The sequence below is a fragment of the Lagenorhynchus albirostris genome, chromosome 14 (assembly GCF_949774975.1).
Source record: "Lagenorhynchus albirostris chromosome 14, mLagAlb1.1, whole genome shotgun sequence".
In the NCBI taxonomy this organism is placed as follows: domain Eukaryota; kingdom Metazoa; phylum Chordata; class Mammalia; order Artiodactyla; family Delphinidae; genus Lagenorhynchus; species Lagenorhynchus albirostris.
In genome coordinates, this window is record NC_083108.1 from 63,118,587 (window position 1) to 63,135,382 (window position 16,796).

Sequence of the window (16,796 nt, forward strand, 5' to 3'; positions counted from 1 at the left end):
GGCTGAGTTGCCCCATGGCATCTGGGATCCTCCTGGACCAGGGCTCGAACCCGTGTCCCCTGCATTGGCAGGTGGATTCTTAACCACTGCGCCACCAGGGAAGTCCCTGTATATATATTTTAAAGTCTTTCCTTTTTAAATTAATTTGTTTTATTTTATTTATTTTTGGCTGCATGGGGTCTTCGTTGCTGTGTGCGGGTTTTCTCTAGTTGCTGTGAGTGGGGGCTACTCTTCGTTGCGGTGCACTGGCCTCTCATTGCCATGGCTTCTCTTGCTGCGGAGCGCAGGCTCAGTATTTGTGGTGCACGGACTTAGTTGCCCCGTGGCATGTGGGATCCTCCTGGACCAGGGCTCAAACCCATGTCCCCTGCATTGGCAGGCAGATTCTTAACCACTGCACCACCAGAGAAGCCCATTTTTAAAGTCTTTATTGAATTTGTTACAATATTGCTTCTGTTTTATGTTTTGGTTTCTTGGCCTGGAGGCATGTGCGATCTTAGTTCCTGGACCAGAGATGGAACCCGCACCCCCTGCATTGTAAGGCGAAGTCTCAACCACTGGACCATCAGGGAAGTCCCCAGATGTTTTTAATTTTAAAGAAGTTCAGCTTATGAATTCTTTCATGGAATGTGTTGTATCTAAAAACTGATCACTACATCCACAGTCATCTAGTGTCCACCATTTTTTTTTTAAGCTGCACTGCGTGGCTTGCAGGATCTCAGTTTCCTGACCAGGGATTGAACCCGGGCCCAGTGAAAGCGCCGAGTCCCAATCACTGGACCAGCAGGGAATTCCCTTATTCATTTACTTTTAATGGATGTCCAGTGGTGCTGGCACTGTTTGTTGAAAAGACCATCTTTTCCCCATTGGACTACCTTGGCACTTAGGTCAAAAAAACAATTGATCATTGTTGTATCATAAAGAATTTGTCTGGCTTTCAGTAGGAAGCAGTAACCGCCAAATCAGCAGAAGCAGCAAGCAGTAGGTTCTCTGGGGAGCGAGAACTCTCTGAGTCGGGGTCAGGAGAGGTCTCATGGAGAAGTCACCAGGAGCTGACTTCCTGAGGACAGGCCCAGCTGGGGTTCCTTTGGAGGCAGGAGTGTTGAAGGATGGGACTGAAGGCCTGTGGGTCCGGTAAATGCGGAGCTTTCTGGAAGCTTTCTGGAAGTCAGCACTCTGGGAGCCCTCTGTGTGTTCTCCCAGCTTCTCTCTGGCACCTGCCCCATCTCCACCTCTGCTGACCTGCCTCCCCAGCTGCCCCCCCACCCTCGGCACCAGTGGCCACCCTGGCCGCTACTGGCCCCTGGTGAAGATTAGTGAGAAAGGATCCATCCCTCGAAATCCCGTGGTGCACAGGCTGTGAGCAGGGCAGGTGTCAGGCTGTGTCCCAGGTCTGGGACTGCACTGGTCACACTTAGGTGCCCTGGTCCCCAGCACGGACCATAAAGATGCCCCCAGCTGGACCTAGCCCTTGGGCCATGTCCCACTTGCTGTCCACCCAGCCAAATTGGCTCTGAGAGTGTGGGGTGGGCGTTGGAAGTCCTTGTTGCCCAGGGAACCCCTCAGCAGGGCAAGGAAACAGGGACAGGGCCCCGCAGACAGGAGAGGCCGTGCCAGGAGAGGTGGGGGAGACGCAGCTTGGCCTCAGGTTTGATGGGATGGGGGAGGGGCGGGGGTGGGGAAGGACCTGGCCACCAGGGAGGGAAAGCACAGTCGCCCACACTGCCCAGTGCCACCATTAGGGTCAGGCCTGTTAGTCCGTTTTCTGCTCCAGGACACTTGATGACAAAGCAATGAGATCGGGTAGCTTTTACTGAGCACATACTGAATGCAGGCACTTTGCGCTTGTCCTTAATCTCGTTAAATCTTCACACAAATCTATGGAAAAAGAATTCCCCCATTTTGAAATTTTGCAGCTGAGGCTCAGAGAGTTTAAGAGGCTCAGCCCAGATCACCCTCTCTGAACCATGTCTCATCCTGTGGGGGAGAGCTGGCCATGACCGCGAGCGCCCCAACAAGCCTGGGCCCTGCTTTTGCAGGGTGGTGCTCTCCTGGCAGACACCCCTCTTAAAATCCTGTACCTTCAGCTACAGCTCGGGGTGGGGGGGGCGGTCTCCAGCAGGGATGATGACCCCCCAGGTCTTCTTCCGCTGTGACTGGAGGGGGAGGGTGTTTCCTTTGCTTGTCTTTGCTGCAACTTTTACCGCATTCAGCGAACAAGGGCACAGGGCCTGGTGCGTGGGGGACAGTCAGGGGCTCAAGGCTGGCTGGGTTCTTGCTGTGAGTGATGAACCGCGAGTGCCCGGGGGAGGGATGGCAAGGGGAATGAAGCTGGCGAAGGGGCTGTGGGAGCCGGTGGTCAGGTGGACCGTCCGTGGACGTGGACCGATGGCCAGGTCCGTGTCAGGGAGAGGCAGCAAGAGGACAGCAGTAGCCCTGCATCATGGAGTCAGCAGGCCCTCCCCCTCCCCATGCACCCCTTCCAGCGTGGGTGACTTGCGTCCTGCCCACAGAGATGTTCAACCGGGGTGGGGGGCACGGCTGCCAGCTTTAGGGCCCTGCCGGGTGCTCGTATGGGCCGTATTCCTCCTCATCCAGCTGGCGTTTCCCTACATCCTGAGGTTTCCTTCCCACCCCCTCTCTGCCCAGCAGCCCTCAACTGTGGGGTGTGGCCCTCAAGAAGTCCTCTGTACCAGCCAGGAGCTGCCCTGGGGCTGCAAACGTCAGAAACCCTGACCAGTGGTGCTTCAAGCAGAGAGGGGCTTACTTTTCTCCTGTAATGTAAAGGCAGCTGAAGGGGCGGGGCAGAGCCACCAGAGCCCCAGGCTCCTCGGGGTTGCCACTCCCCCTCCTTTGCCTGTGTTTTTCCAGCTCAGGGTTGCCTGGCAGCTGCTGCACGTCTGGCAGTCCTGTCCAGGTTCCAGGAGGGGTTAGGAGGAAGGGCATAGGGTAGAGCTTCCATCTGCAGGCAGCTGCTTCCCTGTGGACCCTGCACATCACATGGGCTGCAGCTACCTCCAGTGGCCATGCCTGGTTGCCAGTGGCTCTGGGGCAGTGAAGGTTCTAAGGAAACAGAACTGAGATGCTGTCAGTGAGGAGGGAGGGGGAGAGGATTTTGGGGGCCAAGGGCCCCTGGTGCGTGTGCGCTGTTGTTCAGCAGGTGATTATAGAGCCCCTGGGGATGCCGGGGTGTTACTGTTCTATTGCTCCTAGAACAAATTACCACAAATCGAGCAGCTTAAAACAACACATGTTTATTATCTCAGTTTCTGTGGGTCACAATCTAGTACAAAGTGACTGGTCGTCTTCTTCAGGTCTCACGGCCGAAGTCAAGGCGTCTCCAGGTCAAATAGGGAGGAACCCACTTCTGAGCTCATTCAAGCTGCTGGCAGAATTCAGTTCCTTGCAGCTGAACGACTGAGGCCCCTTCATCTTCAAAGCCAGTAACGGCACATCTGAGTCCTTCTGCTTCGAGGCTCTCTGACCGCCCCTCCTGCTGCATCTCTTACTTGAGCTGGAGAAAATTCTCTGCTTTTAAGGGCTCATGTGATTACGTTGGCCCCACCCAGATAATCCATGACAACCTCCCTACTGTGAAGTCTGTAGCCCTAATTACATCTACAAAGCGCCTTTTGCCAAGTAAGGTAACATATTCACAGGTTCCAGGGAATCGGGTGTGGTCGTCTTTGGAGGCCCTCCGCCTGCTACCTAGTAATGGGTCAGAAGGTAGGCCACAGCAATGTCCCCCACCTCATGCAGCCCAGAAAGGAAGCAGTAACTCGCAAACAGATATGGTGACGGCCTTGAAGTAGAGGACCTGACGGAGCCAGGAGCTCTGGGGCTTTCCTGACGAACTGAGCGACAGCGTTCCAGGACCAACGCCCAAGCCAGGAGCCAGAAGCCAGGAGCACGGGCCCCGAACAGTGGCTCACCTACACGGTGTCGCAGGTTATTTGCTGGCAAGGCTTCAATGTGTCACCCACTTCCACTATCAGAGAACCGCCAACCAGGTGCCGGCTCCTGAATCTTCTGGCTGGAGTCACTTGGGTCAGTTCTGTTCACATTTCACTGGGCAAGGCAAGTCACATGGCCAGATCTGCTGCCAGTGGGTGGGGAGACAGACCCCTCCCCCAGGCAGGCCAGGCCAGGCCAAAGGTGGTGCCAGCTAACTTAGGCTAAGGTGGGGTGGGGGCCGGAGAAGTGAGGGTAAAGGGACAGTGGATGGAGGTACATTTCACTGGCAGGCGATCAGGGGTGGGAGAATAGTCATGCACCTGGATTTGGACACAGGTAGCAGGACATGCGGAGTGGGCTGCTGGGGCTCGGAGGAGCACCCCGGGCTGGAGACAATGCATGGGGTGCATCAGTGGTAACAGAGCCCTGGGCACAGGAAGTCTGCTGGGGTGTGGGAGTGGGGAGGGATATGACCTGGGGCCCACCTGGAGGGATCCACATTTAACAGAGTATTTGCACAGCTGGGCCATGTGACCTCCTGCCTGAGGCCGCCTGCTCCCACAGGCATGGTGGCCTTGCTCTATCACATGCCCAGTGTCCAGGCCAGTGTGTGCTGTGCCACCTTAACCAGACCACACCTGCCAGAGACCAAGGACAGGACCTCCCTGGAGAGCTCTGAGACTTGGCCAAACCAGCATGAGCCAAACCCCCTCGAGTGCCTGCAGAGCTCTGCTCCCCAGCACAGCCCCCCCACCAGGGTCTCCTCAGAGCGGGAGTCGGGTGGCCCTCCTGCCCAGGAATGGCAGGGCCTGCAGGCTCATCCCTGGCCCTGTCCTCGTCCTGCCGTGTCATGGCTAACTTCATTCATTCATTCAGCCAGTATTTAGTCCATGTCTCTTGTATGTTTGGCACCTACTAGGTGCCCCCTGAGCTGACCAACAGTGGAAGAGAGAGACTGCACCCAGGGCTCTGTGAGCGGGCATCCGCACAGGACCTGGCTAGGGTGGGGCTTCCCTGAGGAGCTCAAGTTTCCAGACCTGCAGAGGGGTTGTCCAGGGAACCGGATGGGGCTTTGGCGTGGGCTCTGAGACGGAGTTGCTGACTGCCTTTGGAACCCCTCCTACTCCCTGCCCCTCCCCTGGGCACCTCCCAGCATCCTTACCCACCGTGAAGAGATGGGGTGCAGGGAAGGCCTCTGGATGGTGACTCGCTTGTGGAAGCCCCCTCCCACCTGCATCAATGACCACCCCTCCCCATCACACACACACACGCGCGCGCGCACGCGGAGACTGCGGACACACAAGGGCTCAGTGGAATGAGCTGGGACTCCATCTTCTTGTCCGGCTGTGATCTGCTGGAGGGCCAGGGGCCATCTGTCCCGCTAAAAGCCGCATCCCCGCTGCTCCCGGCACACAGACGTCGCTGTGACTAGATGAAAGGACAAACGAGGGACAGGCAGATTTCTGGCCGCCGCGTGGAGAACTTTGAGGAGGTGCTCAGGGCCAATGGCCGACTCTGCAGTGGCTCCGAGTTCCGCCGGGCGAGCTGGGCCTCCGCAGGCGGTGACGTCACCAGGCGCGAGCGCGCCGCGGCCTCGGGGGCGGGGCCTCCGCCGGCTGGGGCGTCACGGGAGGCTGGGCCGCAGCCGCACTGGGCGGGGCGCCGGGCGGCGGTCACGTAGCTCCGAGGTTTCCCGGCGGTGTTTGCGCGCGAGTCGGTTGGTTCCTGCATCCCTGTCTTCGCCGTCCCTCGCCATCATGCCGATGTTCCTGGTGAACACCAACGTGCCCCGCGCCTCTGTGCCGGACGGGCTCCTCTCCGAGCTCACCCAGCAGCTGGCGCAGGCCACTGGCAAGCCGGCGCAGGTCTGCGGGGAGGGCCCGGCCAAGCGGTCCCGGGCTGGGGCGGGGGAGGTGGCCCCGGGATGGGGCTTGGGCGGGGAAGGCGGCTCCGGGATGGGGCTCCGGGAGGGGAAGGGATGGGGGCGTCCGGGCCGGCGAGGCCAGGAGGCCCGCTGACCGCTGCCCCTCCCCCGCAGTACATCGCGGTGCACGTGGTGCCGGACCAACTCATGGCCTTCGGGGGCTCCAGCGAGCCGTGCGCACTCTGCAGCCTGCACAGCATCGGCAAGATCGGCGGCGCGCAGAACCGCTCCTACAGCAAGCTGCTGTGCGGCCTGCTGGCCGAACGCCTGCGCATCAGCCCGGACAGGTGTGTGGGCGTCGGGGGACAGGGGGCGCGCGGCCACGGCGGCCACCTCGCAGCCGGCTTAGACCCGCTTCCTCCCCCGCAGGATCTACATCAACTACTACGACATGAACGCGGCTAACGTGGGCTGGAACGGCTCCACCTTCGCCTGAGTGTCGCGCCCCGGGCTCCCCTGCCTGCGTCCCGCAATCTGCGCGCGGTTTTCTGCCCGCCCCGCCCCAGCGACCCCACCTACCGGGACGGAGAAATAAACGGTGTGGAGACTGGGGCTGCCTTGGGCTTCCTTGCCTTGCCGAGGAATCGGTGCAGGGCTGGGTCAGTGACTGGGGAACCGAGGTCGGGAGGGGTGCCCCCAGAATCTGCAGCCTAGCCTCTCCACGCCCCCAGCCCCCAGCAGAGGGCCCAGCTGTGGTTAGCATCCTGCCCAAGGCCGCAGACCCCGCAATCCTACGGGAATTCGTCGTCGATAGTCCCCCACCCCCCACCTCCCGCAGAGGCCGGACTATCTTTTGGGCTAGGGCTGGGGGGGAAGGGGGAGGGGTCAGAATCTGAGTGGGGGCGGGGGGGTGGGGCAAGAAGGCCTTCCCCACTCCATCCAGGGTCACTTTTCGATAGGCTGCTGCCTCAGTGTCTTGAGTTGGGAAATCCCGTTGTTCTGGAACTTTGCAACAGCTTTTGGGTCTGGTAGGAGGGAAGGTGCCCAGGAGGTGATTCCTGGTTATGTTGCCCTGTTCACCCCAGTTCTGGGCCTGGGCTCTGCTCCCCTCAGGCACAGCAGTTCCCTGAGATAACACCCCCTGTAATTTGGGTACCATTCAGGTCTTATGGTGCAGCAGCTCTGAAAGCCTCCAGGTGGCTAGTTAACCCCACTAGGACTCCGGAGGTCCTGGCGCTGAGGGTACCCTGTGAAAACAAAGTCAGTGTCAAGGTCCAGTGTAACTGGGGTCTCCTGGCCTAGGATCCCTTCTCCAAGTGCAGGGGCTCACTCCCTCGTGGGGGCAGCGATAGGGCAGCAGGCAGTCCTGGTGCTGCCACGAGGTGCTGCTTGCTCAGGTCCAGTCGCCTTTGGGCTGAACACTTTACTGCCCTGCAGCGTGAGCACCTCCATGGGCCCTGGCAGTGACTCCTTCCAAATGAGGCCCAGCCATGAGCACTGGGAATTTGTGTGAAGGGCCAGCTCCACCCTTCCTGCACTGCCTGCCCTGGGGGAGAAGTCCAGTTCATTGCAGCTGCTGGCACAGAGAAGGGGCTCCTCTGGCCACATGAACCCCATTCCTGGGGGCCTCACCTCTGGATTCCTGCTGGCCCCGAGCCATTGAAACCCTTTGTTCTTTCTCAGCCCCTAAGATAGTCAGGAACATCCTAGATGGAGGTGATTTTTTTAAATTCCACAGAATTTAAGTGAATTTGTTTTTGGAAGCTGAGGGCTCTGGGGAAAAGGGTTATTACTACTTGGACCAAGCCTCTGGAGCTCTTCCCTTCTGATGCTGGGAGTGAGGAGCAGGCCCACCTTCGAGTGATACACAGTGACAAGGGCCACCTTGTATGTGTGCTGGGGCCTGGGGTGGCCACGGGCTCCTTCCTTGGGACGGCTGCCAGTGGCCCAGCCCATGTGGCACCCACTGTGGCTTCAGTGTGAACTCCCAGCAGGCAGGGGCAGGAAGCTTTGGGTGCCCATCCTAGGCTTGTAGCAGGCCACACTTGCCCTCTGATTATGGCAACTTCAGAACAGCCCAGGCCCCGGGGCTGCCTAGCCCAGTCCCTTGGCACTTTCCACTTGGATCCACCCCCTACCCCACACCTCTGGGGCAGAGTGCCAGTGCCAGCTTGCGCATTCAGATGCCTGAGGGCTGCTCTCCTTCGGTCCAGGTCCAGGGGGCACTCTCCACCCTCAGCCCCCAGTCAGCTCCCTGGGTATTGAGGATTTACTTCCAGGACAGTGGGGACAGTCGTGACCTTTGAAAGGAGGAGAGTCGGTTCAAGGGAGTCTGGAGGGCGTGGCCCATCTTTCGGAGGGGATGCTCCTCTTCCACAGAGATCTTCCAGTTCACCTCAGTCTCGTTCTGTCCTCAGCGAGGGGACTGGAGTCAGTCTCCGTGCTGGGGGAGGGGGTGGGGGGGTGGCATGGCTCCAGCTGCAGCCAAACATCACTCAGCCTGGCTCGTGGCCTGGGGCCTCCCTCTTGGGTATGAGCACCTGCCCTGTGACAGGCTCCTGCCTCGGCCTGGCCTTTTTCACATCCCCTGAGCTCCCCAGCTGTGTGCCCTCCAACCCCCAAGTTCCCAGCACACAGCCTCTTCCCCCTGCTCTTGGCCTTCACCTTGATTCACCACACCACACGAGGTCGTGAGAGCAGGGGCCTAGGTGTCTGTGAGCATCTTATCCGACTCCTTCATTTCACAGGTGAGGACACCATCCTGGTTCCTGGGGTGTGTCGACACCAGGCCACCACCTCCCAGCGTCAGACTTCACATTCCCTCCCATTGCCCCCAGCTAGGACTTTCATCTTGTGGCCTCACATGAGCCATGGGGGTCTCCCCAGCTGCAGGGGTCTCTGAGGGCCAAGGAGGCTGGGCACCTGCTGTGTTGGGGAGGATGGAGGGGCTCTGGAGGGCAGAGCATGGCATGCTGCCCCCATGAATCAGGGAGCGCCAGAGGCTCTGGTCAGCTGGGGTGTCGCACAGCAGTGGCTCCTTGGACGGGAAAAAGGGGGCAACTGTGGATCAGGGTCCCACATTCTTTTTTTTTTTTTTTTTGGGTCCCACATTCTTAACCCTGCCCGCCATGCTCCCAAGCCCCTTGGAGCTAATAACCATCCCTGCATGCCGAGGAGAGCAGCTGCTGCACCTCCCTCTCAAGACATCTGTCCCCAGTCCCAGTCCCCCCCCACGCCCCGCCCCACACCCGGCCAGCTCCATTTCCTCCGAAGCATGGGCTCCGCTGCCCACCAAGCATCCATCCCTTCCCCTGATGCCACCAGCTGCCCCAAGGCCCACAGGGGTGCCGTCAACCTTCAAAACAGCAGCAAAAACTCATTTCCAAATAACAGCTCGAACTGAGATGTGGGACAGATGGGGGTGGAGGCACAGACTGCCACCCGCTCTCCACCATTGCCCCAGTGGTACCGCATCACCTGCCAGCAAAGACCCCTGGCCTCTGGGGCAACCAGCACCTTCAGCCCCGGTTTGCAGCCTGGCACCTCCCTTGCCAGTGCTGTTCCTTCTGCATCGAATGCCTTTCCCCCACCTGCTCACTGGGAGCCCCACACTGCACCCTTCTAGGATGCCTTCCCTGAGGCCACCCAGTGCTGCACGATGCCAAGTACCCTGTGCTTCGGCCCAGGCCCTGTGAGCTGCTTCTGGGTCCTGTGTCCCCCAGCACTCTCTGGGTGGCTGCATCTGGCTCTGTGATATTTGCGCCAGTGGCCCGGAGGCCACTCGGGGCTTGTCCATTCTGAAGAGCTGGGCAGCGTAGGCTCCCCCTCAGGCCTCCCACCTTGTCCTCTGCAGGCTTGCCCCACTGCCCTGTCCCCTGGTCTGAGACGCCTGCCTCAGGGCTTGCTTCCCCTGGGAGCCTGATCCGAGGGACCCTGGGGTCAAGAGACTGCTTGGCTCCCCTCTGGGCATCAGTTTTCCCCATCTGTGAAATGAAGAGATTCACCACATGTCTTTCCTACATATTCCTTAAACCTCAGAGCTGACGGGACAGCTCAGCCTCTGATACGAGTAATGTGGATCACCAGGGGAGCTGAAGCAGGGAGCAGCGGGCCGTGACTGCACACAGGTCTTGGTATTATCTGGGGAGGTCAGCCAGTCCCAGAGCTTAGGAAGTTTCCAGTGTTTCTGGCCCACTGATGTCCTCCTTGACTCTTTGCCCCCCTTTGCACTAAGTGCTGGCCCCCAAAACTGTGTTTTTGTAAAGCTCTCTCCTGCCACCCAGCCCTTCTTCCCAGCCGTGCAAAGCCAGGTTCCAGCCCTCCAGGCCTCCCAGGGAGAACCAGAATGGGCTTGGAAGATGGGGGCCGGGGGGGGGGGCAGCCATACTGCAAACCCACCAGCCATTTGCCCAGATTTCCCCTCCTAGTGAAGTGAGCACACCTCACTTCTGTGTTTGAAGCTGACCTAAAAGAGACAAAAATGGTCAGCTTTCAGAAATTGACTCTGTGCCCTCACTACAGGAGCCTCAGCCCCCATCTGGGGACAGTGGGGTCTGGACTCGATATTCTCATAGGTCTACGCCCCAAACATCCAGACAGGGCTCCAAATCCCAAAGCTACAAATGGGAAGTCTCTGCCACCATGCCCCCTGCCACCTGGTTTCTTTTCCTAATTCTGCTCTCATTTTAATAGGTAATATATTTACCTGGCTCAAATTCAAAGCATTCCAAGGATCCCCAAAGAGAAAGCTCCCTCCTGCCTCCTCCCTCCACTGGGCAGCCCTCTCTCAAATCCCTCTAGAGCTATTTTATGCACATATAACACCCCCTCCCCTCCCCCCAACTTTTTTTTTCCCCCACAAATGGTAGCATATTCTACACTAGGTTGCACTTTTTTTTTTTTTTTTTACTTAAAAGTCTATCTCAGTACCTGAAGAGTCTCCAGTATTCCCTTGTTGGGACCGGCCATGGTTACTCAGCCAGCCCCTATTGAGAGCGTTCGAGCCCTTTCCATCCCTCCACTCTTAGCTCTGCGCTGTTGGCGTCCACGCGTGTGTAGGTATATTTGGAGGATAGGTTCCTAGAAGTAGGATTAGTCAGTCAAAATCGTTGCTGTTTTAATATGGCCAGATATCCCTCCTAGAAGGGGGTGTAGGGCACCAACCCACTGGGCACAGGGGCATCGCCACCTGTTTTGACTTTGGGCTTCCTGGTGGGGAAAGGCTTTTCACCAGAAGGTGTTAATTTGCATTTTTCTTCTCCCGAGATGGAGTGTCTTTTCCTCTAGTGAATAGCCATTACCTTTTCCTTTTCTGGAAACTAAGTCAAATCCTCAAGTCCATTTTTCCCACTGGGTTGTTTTTTGTTTTAGAGCTTTTTATATATCAGAGAATTTAACCCTTTGCCATGAGTTGCAAATGTTTTCCCAGTTTGGGCCCCAGGGCCTCAGATGTCCCGAGTACTGCTTGGATGAAGCGCTCACGGGCCACATCTATGATGCTAGCAGTAAAAAGGAGCTGCCCCAAATTCCAAAACTGTCAACTTAGCTTATGAATTAGGACCTCTTGTAGGTGCCAGTGCCCTGCTCCCTAAGGAGCTTCTTCCCTCCCACCACTAGCTCTGCAGGGGATGGGGGGCGATGCCCATCTGAACTGTTAACTTTAACACATAAGCCTAGACCTTCCTGAGGATAAAACTGGCCAGTCAAAAAAGCAATGTGGGGACTTCCTTGGTGGTCCAGTGGTTAAGACTCCGCACTCCCACTGCAGGGGGCACGGGTTCGATCCCTGGTCGGGGAACTAAGATCCCACATGCCGCACAGTGCAGCCAAAAAAAAAAAAAAGAAAGGCAACGTGGTGGGGAAATCAGGTGGACTCTGTCAGAACCTTCCAGTATTTCCCTAGGGAGAACCCAATTCTTCAGGGAGCAAGTCTCCTCTTTTGCGCTCTGATAATTCAGAGGATAATATTGATTCTAAAATAAGCCCATTTCCTTCTTGTTCAGAAAGAAGTGAAAAGACCCTTTGGATTTCATGCCTTTCGACTATTCTTTAAATTCTGGTGAATGCCCAGACTTCCACTCCAGCACTGGGAGTGGCGGGGGCCGAACTAGGCCCCTTCTGGTGAGCTGAGTGCACGGCTTCAGAGAAGAAGGTGAGTGACCCTGCCCACCAGCACATGGGGCTGTGACGCCCAGGTGACACTGCCCCCAGGGAAGCAGCCAGGTAAGAGGTGGCAGAAGCCTCCCATCAGCTTGGTCAGCTGTTCAGACTGAGTGACTGATATGATACCAGGGACACCTCACAGCAAAGAGCCCAGGGCCTTCACACCACCAACAGCAAAGCACGAGGAGAGCTGTGCTCTGAGAAGGGTTCAGGAAGGGAGCCCCATTTCCAGGAATGAATCTTTCGGTGAAGGGCTGATTCCTTGGTGAGTTGCCGCCAGTCAGAACAAAACACAGTGACAAAGCCGAGAAGCAAGTTCAGGCTTTTTAGCCCCCCTACCGGCATTTCAAGTGTAGACAAGGATAAGGACCCTGGTGATCATGTGCGGATAAAAAAGGCCAAAGAAAGACTCAAAGGGTGTAAATTCATACAAGTTTGACATTTAAAGCCCCTGTTGAGTCACTTCAATACCATATTTACCAGACAAGCAAGACAAAGAATAGTTAGAATACAGTGAAGACTGGTGCAGAAACAGACATTTTCCAGAATAGAATATGACTTTACAGATACCATACAGAACATGACTTCATATGTGCGGAGAAGAGAAGCTGGCCGGGGAGTAAGGGAAACGAACAGTTCGAGAGTATATTGCTCTGTATCAGGGAATGAAGCCAAGAGGTGCCAATCTCTACAGAGCAAACTAACACCCGGGGGCGGGGTGGTCAATGAAGGACCACATAAGTGGGGAGACCACACACGTCCATGATTGGAGGCAGTGTGGTCTTCCCTTCTCTCCATTCTGCCCTCTGATACAACACTGTCCCAATAGAAATTCTAACAGATTTTGGGTGGAATTTGACAACCAAATTCTAACATTTATTAGACTCCAAAGGGCCAAGAGGAGCCAAAACATTTTCAAGGTGGGAGGACTTCCTTGCCAATGTCAAGATTTCTTAGCAAGCTGCATAAATAAGGTGAAGTGAAATCAGCATGGGGCAGACATCTACACACACATATGGACCCGATATAGGATCAGGGCAGCTTGGAATCTGTGTGACAGGAAGCACAATTCAGTTAGCTGTGCAGGGCCACTGGCCACCACGTGGGGAGAAAGTGCAAACTGGACTTATATTTCATACCCACACAAAAATCAGTTCTCTGTGAATTAAAGACATAAAGATCATAGAAGAGAATATCATCTTAATGACTTCTTAAATGAGGTACGCAAAGCACAAATGACTAAGGAAAAGATGGACACATTTGACCTTATATTAGTAAGACACCGTGAAGAGTCAAAAGACATGCTACACCTAAAGGGTTCATATCCAGATCGTATTAAAAACTGCTACAAATTGGTAATAGACAACCCAATAAAAATTAGCAAAGGATTTTATAAGCCTCTTCACAGAACAGAATATCCAAATGGAAAAGGTGTTCAACCTCAGAAGAGATCAGGGAAATGCAATTAAAGGCCCCACAAGATGCTACTGCTACCCATCATGTTGGCTGTAATTAATCCGCCCACAATCCCACTTCCAGGTATAGACCCTGAAGAAACCTACATCTGGAAACAACCCAAATGTCCATCAAGAACAGAATGGATAAATAAATTGTGGCCTCTTCACGGCATGGAATACAACACAGCAGGGCCATGAACAAGCTACAGGGACACTTACCACTATGGATGAATCGATTTCATTTATTTACAGTTCAAAACCAGGGAGCCCCAAACCACAATGTTCAGAGGTCCAGGCCTAGGTGGTAAAACTGTGATGAAAGTCAGGCAACAATTCCCCTCCCATCAAGACAGTGGGCCGGCTGGCGGGGAGGGTGGGAGCTGACTGGGGCAGGGCACACAGGAGTGGATGGGGGCTGCAGTGATATTTTCCCCTCACTCTTCTTACAAGTGTCTGTATTATACTTGTTAAACTGTTATGCATTTTTCTGTGTGTATGTTATACTTCACGGTACGAGTGACCACACACACACACACACACACACACGAAAGGAAAGGGAAAGGAAGACCATCACCACATACCATGCAGAGGTGTTACCCAGACCCCCACCCCTCTGAGACCTTGCCCGACTCTGGCCCCTGACAAGGGCCGCCCCACTGGCTGCCTGCTCTCCAGCCCACCCCCAGGCTCCCTGAGCCTCCAGCCACTGTGGGCCTGCTGAGGTGGGGGGCCCTTCCCCCTCATGGCCTCGCATTTCCCTGTGAGGTGTTTCCATCCCTAAAGTAGCCCTCCCACCCCCGCCCCCCATGCCCTGCTGGCTAGGCCCTCCTGGGCTCTGCCGTGTGCTGCTTGCCTTCTGGCACACGCTGTGACTCCCACGCTATGGCCGAGGCCCCGAAATCGGAATTGGAAGAAAGCAGTGGTATACGCAGGCCCCGCAAACCCACCATGTTGCACACTGGCGTCAAGCTTTGAGTCCACACCAGTGACCCCACACAGTAGCCCATGTGAAGTCTGAGGTTGCCTGGGGGCCTTGGCAGTGCCCCACGGGGTTTTGGTGCTGTGAGCTGATGCCTAGGCTGTGTGGTCCTGATGAGAATCTCCACCTGCTATGTAAGCAGGGTCCTTGTGGGCAGGTTTGTGAGCCACAGGAGGTCTCGCCTGGGCTCCAGAGAGCTTCCACCTTCTGGGCGGTGGTGGGGGTGGGTGTTCTCCTGGGTCAGTCACAGGGAGGTGGTGGCCCATGAGTTGCTGCCAGAACTGGGGCTGTGCAATGTCCTCCTGCACCTCCAAGTACATCCGAGGTTCATCCCTGGAGATGGGAGACAGAGCCTGCCTGGCCTGCAGGAGGTGCAGGGTTGTTAACTGACACAGCATCCCCAGCAGTCGGGGCCCTTCAGAGAAGAGGGTTTGAGATAGAAAAACAACTCAAGGAGATCACTGCATACCCCAAAGCTAGCAAGGCAGAGCAAAAGGCGTGAGTGGGAGCCGTCTGCCCAGGCCTCAGGTTCACTGAGGAGAGCCAGAATGGCCTGGAGTGGTTTGAAAAACACACCCTAGTCTGACTCCCAGAACAGGAGCAGCGGAAATAAGAGGAATGCCCTTAAAAGAACATGGGGTGTCAGGGGACAGCCTGGACAGACATGAAGGGGCTGATGGGACCCTGGAGTGGCCAGGCCAACAGAGCAACTCAGGCAGGGGCCAGCAACTCTCCCTGGGGGGCGGGGGGGGGGCAAGGCTGGGGACAAGGCAAGGCCACCCAGGGAGCCAGGTGACTCAGAACACTCCTGAGGGGCTGCCGCTCCACACAGAGTTGGGAGAACTCTGCTCAGGGCCAAGATGGCTTCTGTGAGACCCAGAAGCCATCCACGAGCCAGCAGTTCTCAGAGGCTGTGGAGGATCCGGGCAAATGCAAGGATGGAACATCAGCACCAAACACTGAGAAGATCTGGGGGCGCCTTTTGGGACGGGAAGACTGGGAGGTAGGGTCCGGGATCACACGGCCCTAAGGGAACATGTTTTTAAATGTAGGGATTTGGTCTCAGGAAGGCTCAGCTGAGCCCCACCAGAGGCGAGCAGAGCCAGGCACAAGAGGGGCCAGCAGCGGGGAGAGTGGCCGATGGATCGTCACTCTTGGGTCTCTGGGGTGGAGCCCTGGGGCTATTTCAACAGTGGATGCTGTGACCAAGCCGGAGTTGACTGGTTTTTCTTTCTCTTGCCCTGGGAGACCCCAAGAGACAAAATCTAGAGGAATATGTCAGAAAAAGTAAAATGTGTGGGCGAGAAAGTATTAAAAGGAGGGAAGGCACTGGAATCCAACAAAAATGGCCAGCCCTCTGTGTGGTCAGGAAAAGGGATGAAACCACCACCAGGAGCCGACACAGCACAAGTGCACGGGCTCAGCCTGGAGCCGCAGGCAGCAGCACAGCCAGGATGCTCCCAGGGCACAGAGCCTCGCACCGGAAATGAGGTTGCAGAAACAGCTGCCACGTCAGGCCGGAGTATCCCAGATGGAGGACACACAGTGTCCTGAGAATCAACCGGGCAGAGCGCCTGCTCCCTGGCCCTTGGTTCAGGAACCTGCTCCAGGCAGGACACACGGACACTGGGCAGAGCTCAGCCCTGGGTGCCCAGAGGGAAACCGAAAATTACGAGGTTTTGAACATTCTGGAAGAAAGAAGGTATCGTGAATGAGACCCTACAGCTGGGCTGTCCACAGCCATTTGTGAGAAGGCAGGAGTGGCACAGATGCGCTCAGAGAGGAGAAGGAACGCAAAGTTGCTCCCTGCCCCGCCCAAAGCATCCACTGGGCTAAGCTAACCCTCCACCAGGTCCAACCCTCAGGGGGTGGGGTCGGAGGCTGACATCCTCTTTCCTGTCCACTCTCCTTCCATTCCTGCCTGGGTCTTGAGCCAGCAGAAAGAGGGCTCCACATGGGGCTGAGTACTGCCTGGATTCTGAGGACACCCAGCAGCCTGCAGGCTGCCCTAGGGGTCGATTTCCCTGTGGTGGGCAGGGCCTAGTAACTCTGAATCCTTTAAAAGCGGGGCACATTACAGGCTAGCGGAAATCCTGAGGTGTGGAGAAGGACCCCATTCCAGGAGCCATGTGGGTGGCTGGGCTGGCACAGATGCTTGGAGAGGGAGTTAACGGCTGGGCTCTCAGGGAAGGCTTTGGGCTTCAATCCTCGGACCTTAAGACTTTTAGTTTTTATTTCCTTCAACTTTAACCTAAAAGGGCAAAGGGATTTAATTTTTTGATTTGAATTTCACCCTAGGAAATTCACAAGAGAGGGCATTTCTGTGTTGACTTGGAGTATCTTTGTCATTTTATCTCTTTGCAGAACGTCTGAGCCAAAT

The 16,796-nt window shown here is 56.3% G+C and overlaps 1 protein-coding gene across 1 annotated transcript; it reads left to right on the forward strand.

Annotated features, from left to right (window-relative positions):
- The first annotated feature begins 5,608 nt into the window (after nt 1-5,608).
- Nucleotides 5,609-6,430, forward strand: MIF (macrophage migration inhibitory factor). The gene is made up of 3 exons (XM_060120970.1): nt 5,609-5,819; nt 5,993-6,165; nt 6,248-6,430. The coding sequence occupies exons 1-3, from the start codon at nt 5,712-5,714 to the stop codon at nt 6,312-6,314; spliced, it is 348 nt and encodes a 115-aa protein (XP_059976953.1). The 5' UTR covers nt 5,609-5,711; the 3' UTR covers nt 6,315-6,430.
- Nucleotides 6,431-16,796: the final 10,366 nt, after the last annotated feature.